Source organism: Rhea americana, unplaced genomic scaffold (genome assembly GCF_003343005.1).
Source record: "Rhea americana isolate MKP2758 unplaced genomic scaffold, rheAme1 scaffold_155, whole genome shotgun sequence".
NCBI classification, from domain to species: domain Eukaryota; kingdom Metazoa; phylum Chordata; class Aves; order Rheiformes; family Rheidae; genus Rhea; species Rhea americana.
The window spans coordinates 1,807,847-1,825,707 of NW_028185650.1; the positions used below are offsets into that span (position 1 = coordinate 1,807,847).

Sequence of the window (17,861 nt, forward strand, 5' to 3'; positions counted from 1 at the left end):
ATGTCATCTTTGCTTATTGCAAACTTGATAGAATTCTGAAAATGATACAGATGCTGCTCCTGTTTGAAATTCTTTAGAGCTAAGCTGTAGTAGCTCAGCAGCAGAGGTAACCATGTGAGGGATTTGTCGATTGGTGAATAAAACTTCTGGACGATATTCAAATTTTTAGAATCCCTATAGCTAATGAAAGTTTGTTTCTGACTTGGAAGTTGTAGTATCAGTTCTTAGCCACAAAACTTAATTTTGTGATATGCAAAAATGTTCCATTCCCAGACCACACTGAAAGTAGCAGAACAGCCGTGTAATGAGTTGCTAAATCTCTTGATGCACTAATGTGCATTCAAGTAAGTAGGAGAAAGCTTTTTTTTTTCTAGATTATCTGACTTGTTATGTATTTTTCTTTTGTCTTAATAAAGGTTTGGCATAGAAATGGTGCCTCTTGTTCAAAATGAGCAGGAGGGTCTGGAACTCAGTGAAGAGTCTGATCTGTCTACTCTAGAAGGATTCCAGTGGGAAGGGATTTCCTTAGCCGTTCCTGGGTCAGCCAGAAAACGTAGCTTTTCTGAAAGCAGTGTGATTGTGGACCGAAATCCTTCTACTTACAACTTCTTCAGTGACCAAGCCAAAACAAAAGAAAGTGAGCAAAGGCAAATAATTGCCACCAGCAGCTCACATCACTTAACATCTGGTTGTGAAGCAAATGCCGACATTGAGGCTGACTTTAAACGTGAGACATCTTCTCTTCCTTTGCCATCATGTGTGTCTGAAGGAACTGAGACTGGTGGAAGGAGGCACAGCCTGCAAGCATCCTCTGAGGACACAGGCTTCACAAAACAAGATCAGGAGAGCCCAGATAAGAGAGCACCTCTTCTTGAAAAACAAAATGTACTGGAAATCTCAGGGGAAGAAAATACTCTGGCTTCAAGTGATGCTTCGGTTCTTGCAGCATCTAATAACATAGATGCAGCTACAGACAGTAGCTGCACATCTGGTACAGAGCAGAATGACAGCCAAGGAATTGGAAAGAAACGAAGAGCAACAGGAGTAAGTGTGCAATTCTGTGCAGCTTTGGGATGCTCAAAACAAAACAAAGCATGTTTCTCCTGTCAGTGGTCGTTCAGTTTTGGAATGATCTCTCCAAGGAGGACTCTTTCAGTTTGATTATCTTGTACATTAATATTTACTCTCTAATTGGCTTGTTTGCCTTAGTTTTGTTTCAGAATATTCTTCCTTCCTTTGTTTACTAATTAGAAACAGCAAATGCTCTGTAATTCTCTTTTGGTGACTGACATACCATGCTGATAAATGAGAACTGTGAAAATACTTCGGTGGAAGCAATCAGTGTTATAGTGAGGATTCTGGTATTTCAATGCTTAAATGAAAACTAGGCTGTTGTGATTTTTTTTTTTTCCCCTCCTTAGGTATTTTTGGTTTTTCAACCCTTATTACCAAATGGTGTATTTGAAATAAGTTAGAAAAAGAGTAAAAGATTATAGCACTTTTGGTCTGTAAACCACAATTTTTCTCCATCTGATTATGTTTTCCTGTCCAGTCTTGTACTTACCCAGAGGAGGGGAAAAAAATCCAGTGTTGTGCCTTTATCAAAATTAGCAAAATGATTTAGCTAAATACAGAAAGGAATAGCTTTAATTTCTCACTGATTTCATCCTGTAGAACAGCAACAAACAAATATAAAGCAGAAATTTTGAACAGAGAGTGCTTGAGTCTTGCACACCTGAGCACATAGAAGGCTACTTACTTAGTTAATATTTTATCTTAGCTGAGCTGAAAACATAGAACCTATCTTGTTGTTCCCCCTTTTTTTAAGGGGAAAGGAAAGGACATGGTGTAGGAGAATGTACAAAATGAATTCTATATTCTTCTCTGTGGATACAAGTAATGCTTCTTGAAACATTCACCATCTTTTTACTTCTTGATTTAGGCAAAATTGGTCTTCTAACTTATGTTAATAAAGGATTTTACTTGTAGGAGGGATCCTCTCCTGAAATCCCCAGTCTAGAAAGAAAGAATAAAAGAAGAAAAATTAAAGGTAAAAAAGGTGAGTAAATATTACGTATGGATATACATGTGTGCACCTGGTATAGAGATTAAATACCTAGTAATTCTGACTTGGCTAAAACAGCAAATCCTTAATGTTACTTTGCTGTTTCTTGGCTCTTACTGGAGGTCACAGCATGCACGCCTTTCAGATTGGAGCCAGAGCAACCTGCTGCATTGGCATCCCTCCTCTTTCTACCCTTTTTTGGGAATCATGACTTTCAGAGAACTAGGGGAATTCTGAAATGTGGAAGGACCTACTGGTACCTCCTCCTCCGAAGACTCTTTTAATTTTACTGTTTTTCAGTGCAACATGCAGAAGAATGTGGTAGGGATTGCAGAAATCTTCCTGATTTGAACCATCACTTAACAGTTGTTTCAGATTCCTTATTACTGTCTGTGGCTTCCTCAAAGCTCTCTGATTTAGAGGCATTCAAGAAGAGCCCCAGCTTTATAAAGTTACACTTAGTGCCTTCCTCTTCTGTCATCATAATGCACTCTCCTCAGAAGAGTCCCATCTTTATCGTGTGGATTCCCGTCTTAATCTGGTAGAAGACTTCTCCTTTCTGCCTGTCAGTTGTGTTCCCAGTCCCACAGATGTGACCTGTGCTTTCCCCCATTCAGAAAAGAGCAGTTTGTTACCTCTTCTGACAGAAAATCTGAAGGGAAAAGCACCATCGCTCTAGTCTAATTTGACCACATAGCTTTCCCTTTCTGCTTCTGGATAGTCCTACTTGAAAACCTGTATAGGAGTCTCAGCATAGCTTGGTCTGTTCTCTGTTTCTGACCTCTTCAGCAGTACTGTTTGGAAAATGAGTATGGAGAGTCTCATTCCTTCCTTCTAAGCAGAGAACTCTTATTCTGGGATTAAACAGGTCTTTCTCAGAGATGGATAACACTTCCACATTACCACAGATCAAAATTACTACCTGTGTTTTGTCGGGGGCCCAGAAGGTCATTTTCAGATATTTCATATCCCTCTCCCTCTCCAGTAGGATGCTTGATCTAATTTGCATGTTTCCACCTCTAGAGGTGATAGTATTTATTGAGCTATCGTCATGTGTGATGCAGTGCAGTTACCGTTTCTTTTTCAGAACGCTCGCAGGTAGACCAGTTGTTGGCTATCTCACTGAGGGAAGAAGAGCTAAGCAAATCCCTGCACAGTGTGGACAGCAGTCTCTTGCAGGCTAGGGCTGCCCTACAAGCAGCGTACGTTGAAGTTCAACGGTTCCTTGTATTAAAGCAACAGGTAACAGTGGACTTTTGAGACTGAGTTAGTAGTTAGCAGCATCAGAAATTGTCTTAATTATGAATGATTTAAACCATTACTGTGTTGCAGATCAGCATGGAAATGAGTGCACTAAGAAGTCAGAGAATCCAGATCTTGCAGGGACTACAAGGTACGAGATAGCATGCAACTACAGCAGGTGAATGCTGACTTGTATTCTGTGAATTTAGTGTCTTATAAAAAATACTTTAAACTTGAATTTACTCATTTAAAATATAGAATAAAATTGCAGGCTTGCCATACTCGAGTCAGTCTTGTTCAGATGTGATCCAGCTTTTTTGATATCACCATCTGGTGGTGGGGATTATTTATTTATTTTATTTTATTTTATTTTATTTTATTCTCTTCCTTGTCTGTCTGTGCGCTGAAAGCGAGTTCTTGGCACCATTAAATAATTTTACTGCAAAGTTTTATGAAATAGGAGCACACACTTGTTTTGTTTTTTCCTCTCCTCTTTTGCCATTAGAAACACTTGACCCTTCTGAACAGTTGGAGCAACTTCCCTGCAGTGTCTCACCTGAAAGAAGAAATAGCAAATCGCAGATGGCGACTGACTTAATTCCTGCAGGCTCTTTCTTGCCCCTTTTGGACACTTTGTCTCCTTCTGTACCTCCTTTGGGAGCGTCTGTCCATGTAAACTCTCCTTCACCATTCCAGTCTTCTGCTAGCATCAGATCCACCACTCCTCCTGACTCCTCTGTACAAGTTAAACAAGAGCCTGTATCTCCAAAAGTTTCAGAAGAAAATGTGAATTCTGTGCTCCGGACGTCTTCATGTGCTTCACAAGCAGAAGTGGTGGAGCAGAAGGATGGTATGTTTGACTTCTTTGTTTTAAGAGCAGCTAGCTTTAAGGGAATGAAGAAGAAAATTTTCCTGTAAGCTGGGTCTTAAACCTGCAGTCTGTGGTGTAGAGGTGAACTTCCACTGACTTGCATACAACCTTGCCAACTGTATAGTCTTGGAAACTGGGACCTTCTTAATATATATAACAAACCCAAATGAGCTTCATTTTTTTAAAATTTGCTGAACGCATGTAGATCAGACATATATACAGCTAGAGATTTTAAATTTTAAATGAAAAATGAGATATCCTCTCAGAAATAGATAATAGATAAATAGATAATGTAGTTACCCCCCCAAAAAAAACCCCAAAACCGAAAAAACAAAAAAAATCTCTTAGAAGCTCTGTAATTTTTGTTTCTTGCTCTGTCTGGTACTAAAAAATTACCGTTCTCGTCTCCCTTTCTTCCCCTCCTCAAATCCCACTGGTCTAGAGTCATTGGATAGATTTAATAACCTGATTCAAAGATCAACTTAATTACCATTTCAGTAAATGATTTACTGCAAAATAAATGTTAAGCTCTGTTCATTGGTTTTATGTATGTATTTGTGTTTATATACACATACACACATATATATGTGAGTGTGTGTGTGTGTATATATGTAGTGTGTATATGTGCACATGTGTGTATGTATAAAAATGCATATGTAATTCTTTTTTTCCTGTGGCCTGCCAATGCAGGTACGTACTCAGTTTTGTCTGGAGGAGAAACTGCTGAATTAGCTAAACTACTCTTATTGAATATGTTTCGTAAAAAKGAAATCTTAGTGGCTATAGCTAAAATTGATAACTCTTTATTTTAGYGCTATATATAACTATAAAGTTATAAATTATATTAACTTATTAACTATGAACGATTAGATATAAAACACCCAAAGCTCATGTCTGTGGTCAGAGGCCTAAATGATACTGATACTTCTCACAGAAACTAACTGAAGATGCAAACTCAAGATTAAAAGCTCAAACACACTTTTTAGAGCCTGTGAAGTCAAGTAGGATGACTCTAGTGACAATTGTTAACTCTTTCACCACTCTAAACCTTACAGCTTACARAACTTTATCCCAAATTATCTAAGTCAGGTCATTAAGCATAGCCGACATGATTTTTTTTTTCCTCTCTGCCAATGTGAAAAATACTGTTGGAAAGAGCAATACTGTTCTACTTTTATACTGCAGAAAAAAAGAATGCTTATAAAATGAATATTGGTCAACTGAAGCTTGGACTTTTGTGAATACAAGCCCAGAGTTGGAAAATTCAGAATAAAGGTTGAGTGCTCACTAGCTGCAATGGCATTATGCATCTTGCTTGCTGAATCTTCAAGCTATATATACTGTATATAATTACACACACACACATTATATATACATACATACACACACACACACACACACACATATATATATATATATGTATATATACACACCTTCTAGGATGGAATGACTGGCTGGGTAGCTGAGGTAAGAGCAGTGGACGTTGTGTACCTTGACTTCAGCAAGGCTTTTGACACTGTCTCCCATAACATCCTCCTAGATAAGCTCAGGAAGTGTGGGTTAGAGGAGTGGACAGTAAGGTGGACTGAGAACTGGCTGAAAGGCAGAGCTCAGAAGGTCGTCATCAGTGGTGCGGAGTCTAGCTGGAGGCCTGTGGCTAGTGGTGTCCCCCAGGGCTCAGTACTGGGTCCCATCCCATTCAACTTCTTCATCAGTGACCTGGCTGAGGGGACAGAGTGCCTCCTCAGCAAGTTTGCTGATGCTACCAAGCTGGGAGGAGTGGCTGAGACACCTGAGGGCTGTGCTGCCATTCAGAGAGACCNATCTTCAAGCTATATATACTGTATATAATTACACACACACACATTATATATACATACATATACACACACACACACACACACACACATATATATATATGTACATATATACATATATATATATATATATACACACCTTCTAGGATGGAATGACTGGCTGGGTAGATGAGGGGAGAGCAGTGGACGTTGTGTACCTTGACTTCAGCAAGGCTTTTGACACTGTCTCCTATAACATCCTCCTAGATAAGCTCAGGAAGTGTGGGTTAGACGAGTAGACAGTGAGGTGGACTGAGAACTGGCTGAAAGGCAGAGCTCAGAGGGTCGTCATCAGTGGCACGGAGTCTAGCTGGAGGCCTGTGGCTAGTGGCGTCCCCCAGAGCTCAGTATTGGGTCCCATCCTGTTCAACTTCTTCATCAGTGACCTGGCTGGGGGGACAGAGTGCCTCCTCAGCAAGTTTGCTGATGCTACCAAGCTGGGAGGAGTGGCTGAGACACCTGAGGGCTGTGCTGCCATTCAGAGAGACCTGGGCAGGCTAGAGAGTTTGGCGGAGAGGAACCTCCTGAGGTTCAACAAGGGCAAGTGCAGRGTCCTGCACCTAGGGAGGAATAACCSTAGGCACCAGTACAAGCTGGGGGCTGACCTTCTGGAGAGCAGCTCTGCAGAGAAGGTCCTGGGAGTGCTGGTGGATGACAAGTTGAACTATGAGCCAGGAATGTGCGCTTGTGGCCAGGAAGGCCAGTGGTCAGACTGTTGCCAGCAGGTCGAGGGAGGTGATCTGCCCCTCTACTCAGCCCTGGGGAGGCCTCATCTTGAGTGCTGTGTCTTGTTGTGGGCTCCCTGGTACAAGAGAGACATGGAGCTACTAGAGGGAGTCCAATGCAGGGTTATGAAGATGATCAGAGGGCTGGAACATCTGCCCTGTGAGGAATGGCTGCGAGAGCTGGGCCTCTTCAGCCTGGAGAAGAGAAGACTGAGGGGGGGATCTTATCAATGTGTGCACATACCTGAAGGGAGGGTATCAAGGGGACAGGGACAAACTCTTTTTCAGTTGTCCCATGTGACAGGACAACAGGCAATGGGCAGAAATTGAAGCACAGGAAGTTCTGCCTGACCATGAGGGGGAATTTCTTCTCCATGAGAGTGACGGAGCACTGGACCAGGTTGCCCAGAGAGGCTGTGGAGTCTCCTTCTCCGGAGATCTTCAAGACCCACCTGGGTGCAACCCTGTCTGACATGCTCTAGGCGACCCTGCTTGAGCAGGGATGTTGGGACTAGATGATCTCCAGAGGTCCCTTCCAACCTTAYTGATTCTGTGATTCTATGATTCTATATGAATATATATAGATAATATACTGATGTCTTGTAGTTTAGCACAAAGTTGAACTTTTTTTTGTTTAACTCATGAAGATAAATCTTCAATACATATAGTTCAGTTATATTTGTTATGTAAACACAAGTTACCAAAAACATCTTTTGATGTTTGCTTATCAAGTGATTTTGTTTGCAGTGTTGGTTAGCCTTTGTATGTGCTGCATTTTAAAATGAGCATCTGCCTTCAACTGAATTAGTTATTTGGGGAAAATGAGGATTTGYCATTAAATGAATTCTGTAATTTGAGGGAGAAAAATTCTTTGTGCGTGTAATCTGCCCACTTTCCAGAGACTCAGTTTGCCTAGAAAGTCAGCTGGTTGCTTTCACTTTCCTCTGTTCTGTTTTTAAGAGACCTCCTTCGTTCCCTCCCCTATCTTGGGGGAGATGAGGGGTAAGAGACTGTAGAGATATATTTAGAGTTTAAGGGTTTACGTGCCTTCTTTCTTCTGTAATTCAATGCAGTAACTGTTTAAACCTCATCTAAATATTCATTTATTCTGTACACAGGGCTTTCTARCAGGTTGCAGCTGTGCATACCAGTTATGGCTTAAGGGGGAAAAAAACCCATTGATTCAACTTAACATTAAATTGATTAAATGTAATATGCCCTATGCTTTCAGCAGATTCTAGTTCTGTCTTGGAACTCCTCATCTGAGGAAAGTGTAAGATGTTTAGCACATTTAAACTATCTCTAGTTGAAAGGACAGTTCTGAAGCCTCAAATACATTCTCTGACGTTTTGAAGAGTCAGACAGCTTTGTCAAGGCATTGCTGTAGTCTCATTTGCCCGTTTCTAAGAAACTGAAGCAGAGAAATGGGTTTCAAATACTACTAGCTTGCCATGTGTGTTAAGGAATCCCGCCTGATACATGCAATGAACTTGGAACATTCTCGTCTGGACAGCAGTTGCTGCAAGTGCAATTTCTTCTAGGGTATGGGAAACATGGTTGCCTGTACTCACAACCTGTCTCAGTTGTGAGGCTAGATCCTTTTGTCCATATTAGCTTCAAATTAAAACGRCATAGGCAGTATGTTCCCCCAGGCTCCTTAGTCCACCACAGGCAAACTATAAAGCTTGCTCTGATGGCTTAAGGTGCTACCACTCCCGAAGTAGAGGTACAGTGCCACAGAGTGGGCTGGAATTGGATTTGTGCACCTCATCTACACTGAGTTAGGTCTGGGCAACTTGGTAGAAATAGTTAATGAAGATGAGTTAAGCACAAGRTCCTCAAGTTACGTCACTGAGCAGCTGAGGCATATTGGGCCTGCACTTGGGTCCTACCAGTCTTCTACTGCAATGGTGAATACTGGTAAGGGTCATAGACTTCCAGCATATAGGAATACATCATTTGCATCTCTATTTGAATATAAACAAAAAGTTATAAGGAAAGCAATTTTTGCATAAATATTAATTACTGTACAGACTCAATGTAACACTAGTCTCTCTCTTTTTGGAAGAGATCAGCCATAAAACTTCGATGTGTCCAGTTATCTCCGCAACYGCATCCCTGTCAGAGCTGACGGCTTGTTTCCAGCACACTAATCAAGATATTCACAAGCCTGCTGCAGAGAGGGGAAAGGCTGGACTTTCTGAGAACTCTTCTCCTTCTCATTCACCATCTGGTTTTAGCAAGAGAGAAGCAAATGAAACAGCAGCTGAAAGCTTTCTACCAGACCAGTGTAGTATTTCTCTTCCGAATCATTCAGTCCTTCTAGAAATGCCAATGGATAAAACCCCCAAGTTGACAACAGAACAACAGGCAGCAACCACTCTAATACCAACAGAAAAAGGGAACAGGAGGAGGAGAAAGTTAAGGAAGAAGAAAACTCTGAGGGCAGTCCATGTGCCAGAGAACAGCGATACAGAACAGGATGTGATTGACTCTAAGCCCATCAGGAAAGTCAAGAGTGGAAAGGTCCCTAAAGGAGAAAAGGTTACTACATCCACTCCTCCAAGACAGGAGGATGGAGGTACTACGCAGACAACAAGAAACAAAGATGAGAACAACAGTGATACTTCTCTGGAACTAGTGGAAGTTGCAACCCCTCAGTATGAGGTGGTTGACATTGGTTCATCTGAGTCGGGAGATGAGAAACCGGACAGCCCATCTAAGAGGGATTCATACAGCTCTGTTGACCAAGCAGTCCTAGAGGCATCTTGTTCTGGTTATGATGAAGTGAGCTCTACCAGTGAGATTGGYGCAAATTATAGGGATGATGTGAAAAAAAGGTGAGATTATAGTAGATCTTTCAAAAGTAAAAGTATTTAAACAATATCTGTAGGACACCTTCCTCTGCCCTTCTGCCACCCCCTGCCCCTTTTCGATTCAGAAAGCTTTATAGCATCTGTAACTGGTTATTCCATTCAGGAATTCTAGCACTGAAATGAGAGGTTGAGGGAGAAAGTRTCCATCTACATGTCATAAATTGAATTTGCTTCTTTGAACTAACAAACAAATGTGTATTGTTACCTACTGATTTCTATAATAACTAGAACAAGGCCCTCAATTACTACTTACATCAGTACTCTGAATGTGTTCATGCAAAGTCCAGCCTCATTACGTTTTATTTTTGTATTACAGTGTGGCTGAGACACAGACTTCCATATCAGCACTAAGAGGATCAAAGAACTCTTCAGGTATATCTTTTAAGTTTTTCTTTTTTTTTTTTTTCTCCTTCTTCATTCTGCTTCAGGTGTGTATGGTATCTTGCAAGAATTTGGGTTAAGTCTAAATCAAACTACTTCTAGAGGAACTTTGTCCTGAAGATAAAAAATCTGCACTAAAAAATGAAGTGGAAAGTCACACATGCTCTGCACTTATGTTATTACTCTTTGGATGTTTTGTACCTTGGCTCCTCAGCACCTTCATCCCCTCTCCCCACTTCCGCTCCTCAGACTCCTCTTAAGCTGTGGGATAAAACAACAAATAAAATCCTGTCTTGTTTCATTAAAGATATTTCTGAGCTTAATATTGTCCAAAGGTCTTCCTGGCATTTTATATCGCCCTCTGCCATTTCATAGGCTCCAGCTGAGAASTACTATGAGATCTGTTTTTAAAGCTACTTAGCCCACTTAATAGTTCTGCTGTTTGGTAATGTAAAAAACAGTAGCATATTTGCATGGGTGTATTCACATAATTAGAGTACATATGTGTCTCTGTTCTACAGAAGTGTCTTCAGAGCCAGGTGAGGATGAAGAACCTACAGAGGGGAGCTTTGAAGGACATCTGGCTGCAGTGAATGCTATTCAGATTTTTGGGAATTTGTTATACACCTGCTCAGCAGACAAAACTGTTTGTGCCTACAATCTGGTTGTAAGTAAGGTTGAGGCAATAAGTCCTTTTTTTCTTCTTCTTTTTTTTTTAAAGCTTTATTATGTAGTTAAGGAAGTAGCTGCTTATTCAAGGGCTTAAGGTTTTATTATCTTATGTTTTCTTCAAACCTCTCTTTCCTCTTTCCCTCCTCCCCATTCTTCCCTGGTATGAGAGGGGTAAGAGGAGAGTACTGTGTGCATTCGGATGTTTGTTAGCTGTCCCACCTTACTCTATCAGGCACAGATCCTGAGATGCATTACAGATGAATATGTTAAAYGACCGCATGCTTTGCTTTTTAGAGCAGGAAGTGTGTAGCTGTCTTTGAAGGACATACTTCAAAAGTGAACTGCCTCCTAGTCACTCAGACAAATGGGAAGAATGCAGCACTCTACACTGGCTCAAGTGACCACACTATCAATTGTTACAATATCAAGGTATTTGAACTCTGTTGATTAACATCTGCTTTTTGTATATGAGAGTTTCATGGAATAGAGTCCTGGGCAATGTGCTCTAGGTGACCCTGCTTGAGTAGGGGCATTGGACTAGCTGATCTCCTGAGTCCCTTCCAACCCAAACTATCTTGTGTGATTCTGTGCGTGGACTTTACAAATATAAAATGAATAAGCCTTTTAAACCTTTGAACTGGATACAAACRCCACTTCATACCTAGAGAGGCATCAAAACACACAAATCAACTATTAAGTGATTTACTACCCTAATCTTTTGGCTAGTTAAAGTCACAAGAGTTTTTGCCAGAGTGATGTGAGAGGGATTAGCTGAATATTGGGAACTCTGAGGTGCTGGACGATTGCCTGGCCATCAACAGTGAAGTGGACAGTGTGTGTAGCTTTCTTTGTTGTTTATGGAGGGCTCAGTTCTCTGTAGGTCAACCATTGAAAGGAGAACAAGTATCTAATATTCTGAGGGTAGATGAAATAGAGCAGACTGAGACTTTCTGAAGCTTAAATAATATCCTTATTATTTAAGGATAAATAATAAGGACGCTTGTCCAATATGCAGCTTGAAGGTCAAAAAAAAAAATGTGCATTGGGGGGGCAAATTGTCAAAGGATTTTGAGCCTTGTATTATTAAGCTAGTGATTCATGGCACCTCCCTGTAGGGGACTTCAAAGGGATTCTTTGAACTCAAACCCTTAACAACGTATTTTTCATATATGTAGTTTGTAATATAAACTTGTATATAAATTAGGAGTTGGTACTAGAAGAAGGCTTTTCTAGTTGTAACTGGTGTCTGAAGTAGTGTCAAATATCAAAGATTAGTGACCCGATTAAAACCAGGATCAGACTGCTGTGTGGCACTAGACCTTTTGAAGTCTTTTTCTCCAGCTCTGTGTTAGTTCCAGAAATGCAGCTTGTAGATGAAAATCAGTCACTTCAGCATCTTTTCTCTGAATTCTTTTCAATTAATGAAATGTTTTAATTGTTTCTTTCTTCTGCCAGACCAAAGAGTGCATGGAACAATTTAAATTGGAAGATCGAGTGCTCTGTTTACACAGTAGATGGCGGATCCTTTATGCAGGCCTTGCAAATGGCAGTGTGGTTACTTTCAGCATAAAGGTTAGTTCAAATATTGGCATCTAAAAGCTTATTGCAGTGTTTTTTTCTCTCCACTTTTTGCTTCTTTCTGTTCCTTCTCTTGAGTAGTAAGTATATTTGTAATTAAAGCATTTTGGCATAAGTACAAGGTTACTTCTATGTCTTGTTCTTGTCGGTGCATAAAACTGTTCATCTCTACTTCCATCCGTTTGGTTTTCTCTTAGCTGATATATTGTTGTTATCAACCTTCTGATGATTTTAGGGTTCTGCCTGGCCTACCAGTTGTCTGTCATAAGAAGTTTACTAACAGGGATGACTGCTTGTGAATATTCTTTTTTGCATATGAAAGCAGTTTGAGACACTTGAATACATTGCTATTTTTGCCTGCTCCATTTGGGGTTGTAGAAGAGGCTCATTCACAGTCTTATGACAGAGGCTTAATCAGCAGTCCACATGATATTTAAAAGGARGAAAACAAGTGGTATTTAAATAAATTATTATTATTATTCTGTGCATGTCCTAGACTAATTTCTTATATTTATCCTTGATAGAAAAAAAGGCAACATCTTACGGTTCTGTCAAGTTGTCTTGGCTTGAGTGATAGCATCCTAGTAAAAATCTTAAATTATTTTCAGRTAACTCTTATCTTAGATTTTCCCTGGCATAGATTTCTTACTATAAAAATATTTGCTCTTTAAGTATCATGGAATATCCCAGCTGCATTAATTTCCCTCAAGGAAGGCAGAACAGAAATGTGTATGTACCTTTATGTTTTTCCCCTAATCACTGCAGAATTAGTGCTATTTCTTCTCCTTGCCCTAACTTGTAAGGAGCATTTAATGGACCCCTGCTAAATGCTTTTTAAGACAGAAAATCTAAGCCTTTCCTTGATTTGGAAACTTAGCTGTTTAAAAGTAACTCTTACCAACTACTGAAACTGTGTGTTACTAAGCTAAAATCAGATGCTGTATCAAATGCACTTCAGATGCCATGACAAGTACAGCATAAAAAGGAGTCAATTATCCACTCGTGTTGTCAGTAGCAGGATTTTAATTCTTAAATGTCTTTCTCACCTGCCTCCAACAGAACAACAAGCAAGTTGATACCTTTGAATGCCATGGCCCTAGAGCGGTGAGTTGTCTAGCCACGGCTCAGGAAGGAGCGCGCAAGTTGTTGGTAGTGGGCTCCTATGACTGTACCATCAGCGTGCGAGATGCTCGGAATGGGCTGCTCCTCCGAACGCTGGAAGGTCACAGCAAGACAATACTCTGCATGAAGGCAAGTGTCTTTGAACATGTATTCTCAACAAAGAATGCTTAAAAGAGTGGGATGCTTTTTTTTTATTATTTTTCTCCTTTTTCTTCTTCATTCAGTATATTATAGCAGGGAATGGGTGGCTTTTCTGTTTTAAATTACAAAAACTGAATAATTTGATAAGAAAATTGTCTCTGTCTTGCTGCCCTATCTGATGTTCCTGGCAAAACCACTGCTGTTGCTGTATGGAGGTGGCATGTTTCTTTTAGRTTGCTAGAAGCTTCAGGGAGTCTTGGAAAATGAGTTTGCCAAAATAGGAGACTGGAGAGAGAAATTGGAGGGAAAAAGGGAAGCTAGCTTTCACATGCCTCAGTACACAAACCTCTGTGGAAATTGGAAAAATGTAACTCTAGAAAGATATTCTTCCTTTTTAATAGAAAATTCAGTGTTTATTCCAGTCTAAATAATCTTTTATATAAATTATGATGTTTTTATATTATTTTCATGTATGTCATGATATTTAAGGACTGGGCTATGATTTCTCTGTTTGGCCAAGCTTTACATAATGTAGAGTGTCTGGATATGTCCGTAGCGCTGGATTCTGTTAACTGGATGTGTGATGTCTCCAAAATACTCCATTTCACTGCTCTTCTGTGTTATTTTTGTTGTTTCTGTCTGAATGCATGTGGAGACAGAATGGTGCAACTTTAAATATAAATGTTTTGTGTTTCTAGAAAAGGCCCCACAGGCATTGTAAGCTATTAGAGGGACTTGCAGAGCAGGCTGTTTTCCACGTACTATTCCATGGCTAATTTAATCCTGAAGTGAAAGCTTTTAGTAGATACTTGGTCAGTTTTTTGCCTTTTCAGTTTCTGGCTTCTGAGATTACAAGTTGGTTTATGTGCTTGCCTTAGTTCTTTGCTGTGAACACTGTCACCTAGCAATAGGGGATGAATCTTTCTTAAATTGTATCTGTTGTCCTTGATATTGTGGAGTGGTGGCCCAGCCTTTTTTGCCCTGCGGACTGTCTATCCTAGTTTAGCTTTTATGATAGCTTACAGATGTCCCTTCTTGATCCATGATGGTGATGGGTCATCCTTTCTAGGTTAGTACCTGCTGGGAGCACTGTCTTTAGTGTGTGACCACAGAATCAGTGCACAGCAAATCCAGTATTTCCAGGAAGCAYTGGGCTTTACTAGGCACGTGCAGTGCAGCATTCGGCATGCAGTTCATTTGGCCCCAAATCGGCTGCTTAGTTGTCTTTGAGAACAGGTTGTGGGCAGATTGGGTTGGCCTGGTGAGCTGCAAGTTAACGTGTTGGTTCTAAAATTCTAATGTCAAYTATAAATTGTCAAAAGGTATCACTAGGATAGCCTTTTTTTTAATTAAGACTGTCTGAGGAAGTGCTACAGTGCAACTTAGAACTGAACGGTGTCAGAATGCTTCACTTATTTGTTTCCTTATCTGATACAGAAAATAAACTTTTTTTTTTAAAGGTTGTGAATGATCTGGTATTCAGTGGCTCCAGTGATCAGTCTGTCCATGCTCACAACATTCATGTAAGTCATATATAAAGTAAAAATGGCTTTTGCTGTTAAGACACTGAAATCCTGTGCTATTTGGAAGTCAGTATTTCCAAAATTCTTGACTCACTGTTGGGGCAGGCTACTTTCCGAAAAGGGTAGTAGTATGGCTGTTTTAATATATCTAAGAACTATATAACTAAGAAGGGGCACAGAGGGTAAAACATTTAGGGAAACATCCATTAAACATACTGACTCTTGCAATACCTTCTTATTTGGCAGTCTTGCTTTTGCCAATTACTTTAGAAGTGCTGAAAATCTGGAAAGAGTTCAGAACAAGGCCATGAGAGTGATTTTTCTAAGAGTTTCTTTCTTACGGGAAAAACTGGAGGAACATGAACTGAGTGTTTCAAACAAGTTGATTCTAAAATCATCTTAATACACAGGAATGCTTTTTCTCCAGCTGGGCATTCCCTTCCTCTTTTAGCCCATCTTTCCTCTGTGGTAGCACAAGCATTCATGTGGCTATGCAGTGAGTTAAATTAAGAAATGTATCAGACTTAAAATTCAGTTGACAAAAAAGGTTGTTTAWTTCTCTGTATTGGGCTAATTTTTTTCCTGATCCTGCATCTTATGGCTGCATAAATACTAGTTTTGACACAGTACTAGGGCAGGATGGTGGGAACATGTAGCTAATGATGGAAAGAGGGRGAGTGCTGTTTTTCAATAGTGGCATACATTTCTGTTGGACTGGAGCAGCTATGTGTTTTAGCTTGAGCAAAGAAAGGGCTGAGTAGTATATGATTATAACCTTAAAAGTACCTTAACAGGAAATAGAAGCCTAATGAAGAGTGCTTCTATTGTCTGGGTACTAAGGGCTGCAATTAGCTATCCTATCTAGGTGAGACTAAAATTAAGTTTCAAGAAGATGGGGAAAGCTATTTGCCTTTGCTTTGTCTTGGCACAGACTGGGGAGCTGGTGCGGATCTATAAAGGCCATAACCATGCAGTAACAGTTGTGAACATCCTGGGGAAGGTGATGGTGACTGCCTGCCTAGATAAATTTGTTCGTGTTTATGAACTACAGGTAAGAAAATAGAGGATTATTAATGAAATTTACCTAATATATATTAGTGTCATTAATGGTTCCAGAGTCGAATAGAAGTGTTTATTGGTTCCTGGCCCATCCCTGTCTTTCCTGTCACTCAGAATATACAGTCCTCTTCACAGCCAATAAACCTGAGTTTTAAAGAAAATGACTTCTACATTTTGTAGAACCAAAGTCATCCAAGAACCAGGTTTATTCAAGGATAATGAATGCGCAGAGAAGTGGGGATATGTCAGTTTTCTTTACTTGAAACACTAAGTGTTTAGACAGAAAAAGGTTCATATGAGGAATGCAAGCAACACAGTAAGCTTTCATGGTGGCTATGAAGTTTGGTATCCACTGGGGGGTTTGGATGCCAAATACTCAGGTGACTGCTCTTAGAAGCATTGTGTTGCTTGCACATCCATGAAAAATACCTGTAAAATACTATGCTATTAAATGTCCGTTTCTGTTTCTTTCAAGTCACATGACCGCTTGCAAGTCTATGGAGGCCACACAGACATGATCATGTGCATGACCATCCATAAGAGCATGGTAACTGGCTTCTTTTTGTTGGTCTTCTATAGAAAGCTGTCCTGTGTATGCTTGTGGAAATTACAGTTTGGAGGGGAATTTTTGTTGTTTTATTTTGTTTTTTTGGAGATAACAAAATCAAACTGCTCTCTGACTTTGTTAAACAGAGGAACTTAGAAATATCAGCCACGAATACAGCTTGCTATAATAGCTTTGTGTTTGGGGGAAAAGCAGTTGTCTTCTAACTTACTTAGAACTCTAGTTCCCTTTACGGTAATTGCATTGAAGAGTCTAGAAATACTAAAATATTCCTTCTTTGAAAATGTTTCAGTTCCATTTAAATTCTACTAAAGCTAGTCACACAGATGCTAGAGAAAAACATCACCCACAGTCAGACCTCTGTTAACTTTGAAAGAAGCTAGGCGAAAGGATGTGGTTGATCTGTGTGCGCAGATTCCTTCATGCATCAGCAGGATAGGGTTCAGATGCACTCCTGGATATCTACTTGCTTAAAATAGCCACTAAAAGCACTTATTACTGCCTTCATATACAGGAATATGTTCCCAAACTTACTTTCAGATTGTAAAATAAGACATGCAGTAATTACCTATTATAACGAAAGAATCAAGTCTAACAGAGCTGACCAACTACTAACTGCTATACATACAGTCCTTGCTTCAGTTCTCCTGTGGCTGAGATGGTGAGCTAAGTGCACTCAAGCCGAGCATCTTAGTGAAGGATGGAACAGTTTTCTGTAGTACTCTAAATAGTAAGATGTAGTCCCTCACCCAAAGTAGATAGGCTTTTATATCCTRGTGGTGAATTTCCAAGAGGCAAAAAGACTTGAAACAGATAACAAGTGATCTTCAACTTGCAAAGTTTTCTGTATTTTGTGAAGACTTCTTCCCTGCTCCCCCCACCTTAATGAATAACTTCTATAGTTATGTGCATCTATAGAATTATGTGCATCTAACATGTTTTTTTTTCAAAGGACAGTTTTGCACACAGCTTTTGCAAAAAAAAAAAAAAAAAAAAGTGGTGGGGGGGAGCTGGGGAACTTATAGGATATCATTTTAGCTACCTTCTCAAGGTCTGTTTCAACTTTGTTCCTGAAATCCTGGTGTTTTTCTTCCCTCTTCCTCCCCCCCTTCCTTTCTGCATATACATTTAGCTGTTAAAGTCCTGGAAACTTGACATTTCTACCTAAGGGGTGTTCTGTTCGTG

At 40.0% G+C, this 17,861-nt stretch overlaps 1 protein-coding gene across 1 annotated transcript in view; it reads left to right on the forward strand.

The window, feature by feature from the left end:
* The window catches only part of ZNF106 (zinc finger protein 106), a 39,894-nt gene that overhangs the window by 15,251 nt on the left and 6,782 nt on the right, over positions 1 to 17,861 (forward strand). The window contains exons 6-19 of the mRNA XM_085299865.1: positions 417 to 1,044; positions 1,990 to 2,059; positions 3,153 to 3,307; positions 3,398 to 3,458; positions 3,813 to 4,157; positions 8,828 to 9,599; positions 9,952 to 10,007; positions 10,538 to 10,683; positions 10,983 to 11,117; positions 12,144 to 12,260; positions 13,326 to 13,517; positions 14,990 to 15,052; positions 15,984 to 16,103; positions 16,587 to 16,658. Coding sequence (XP_085155991.1) covers positions 417 to 1,044; positions 1,990 to 2,059; positions 3,153 to 3,307; positions 3,398 to 3,458; positions 3,813 to 4,157; positions 8,828 to 9,599; positions 9,952 to 10,007; positions 10,538 to 10,683; positions 10,983 to 11,117; positions 12,144 to 12,260; positions 13,326 to 13,517; positions 14,990 to 15,052; positions 15,984 to 16,103; positions 16,587 to 16,658 — 2,932 coding nt within the window. The remainder of the gene's footprint in view (positions 1 to 416; positions 1,045 to 1,989; positions 2,060 to 3,152; positions 3,308 to 3,397; positions 3,459 to 3,812; positions 4,158 to 8,827; positions 9,600 to 9,951; positions 10,008 to 10,537; positions 10,684 to 10,982; positions 11,118 to 12,143; positions 12,261 to 13,325; positions 13,518 to 14,989; positions 15,053 to 15,983; positions 16,104 to 16,586; positions 16,659 to 17,861) is intronic.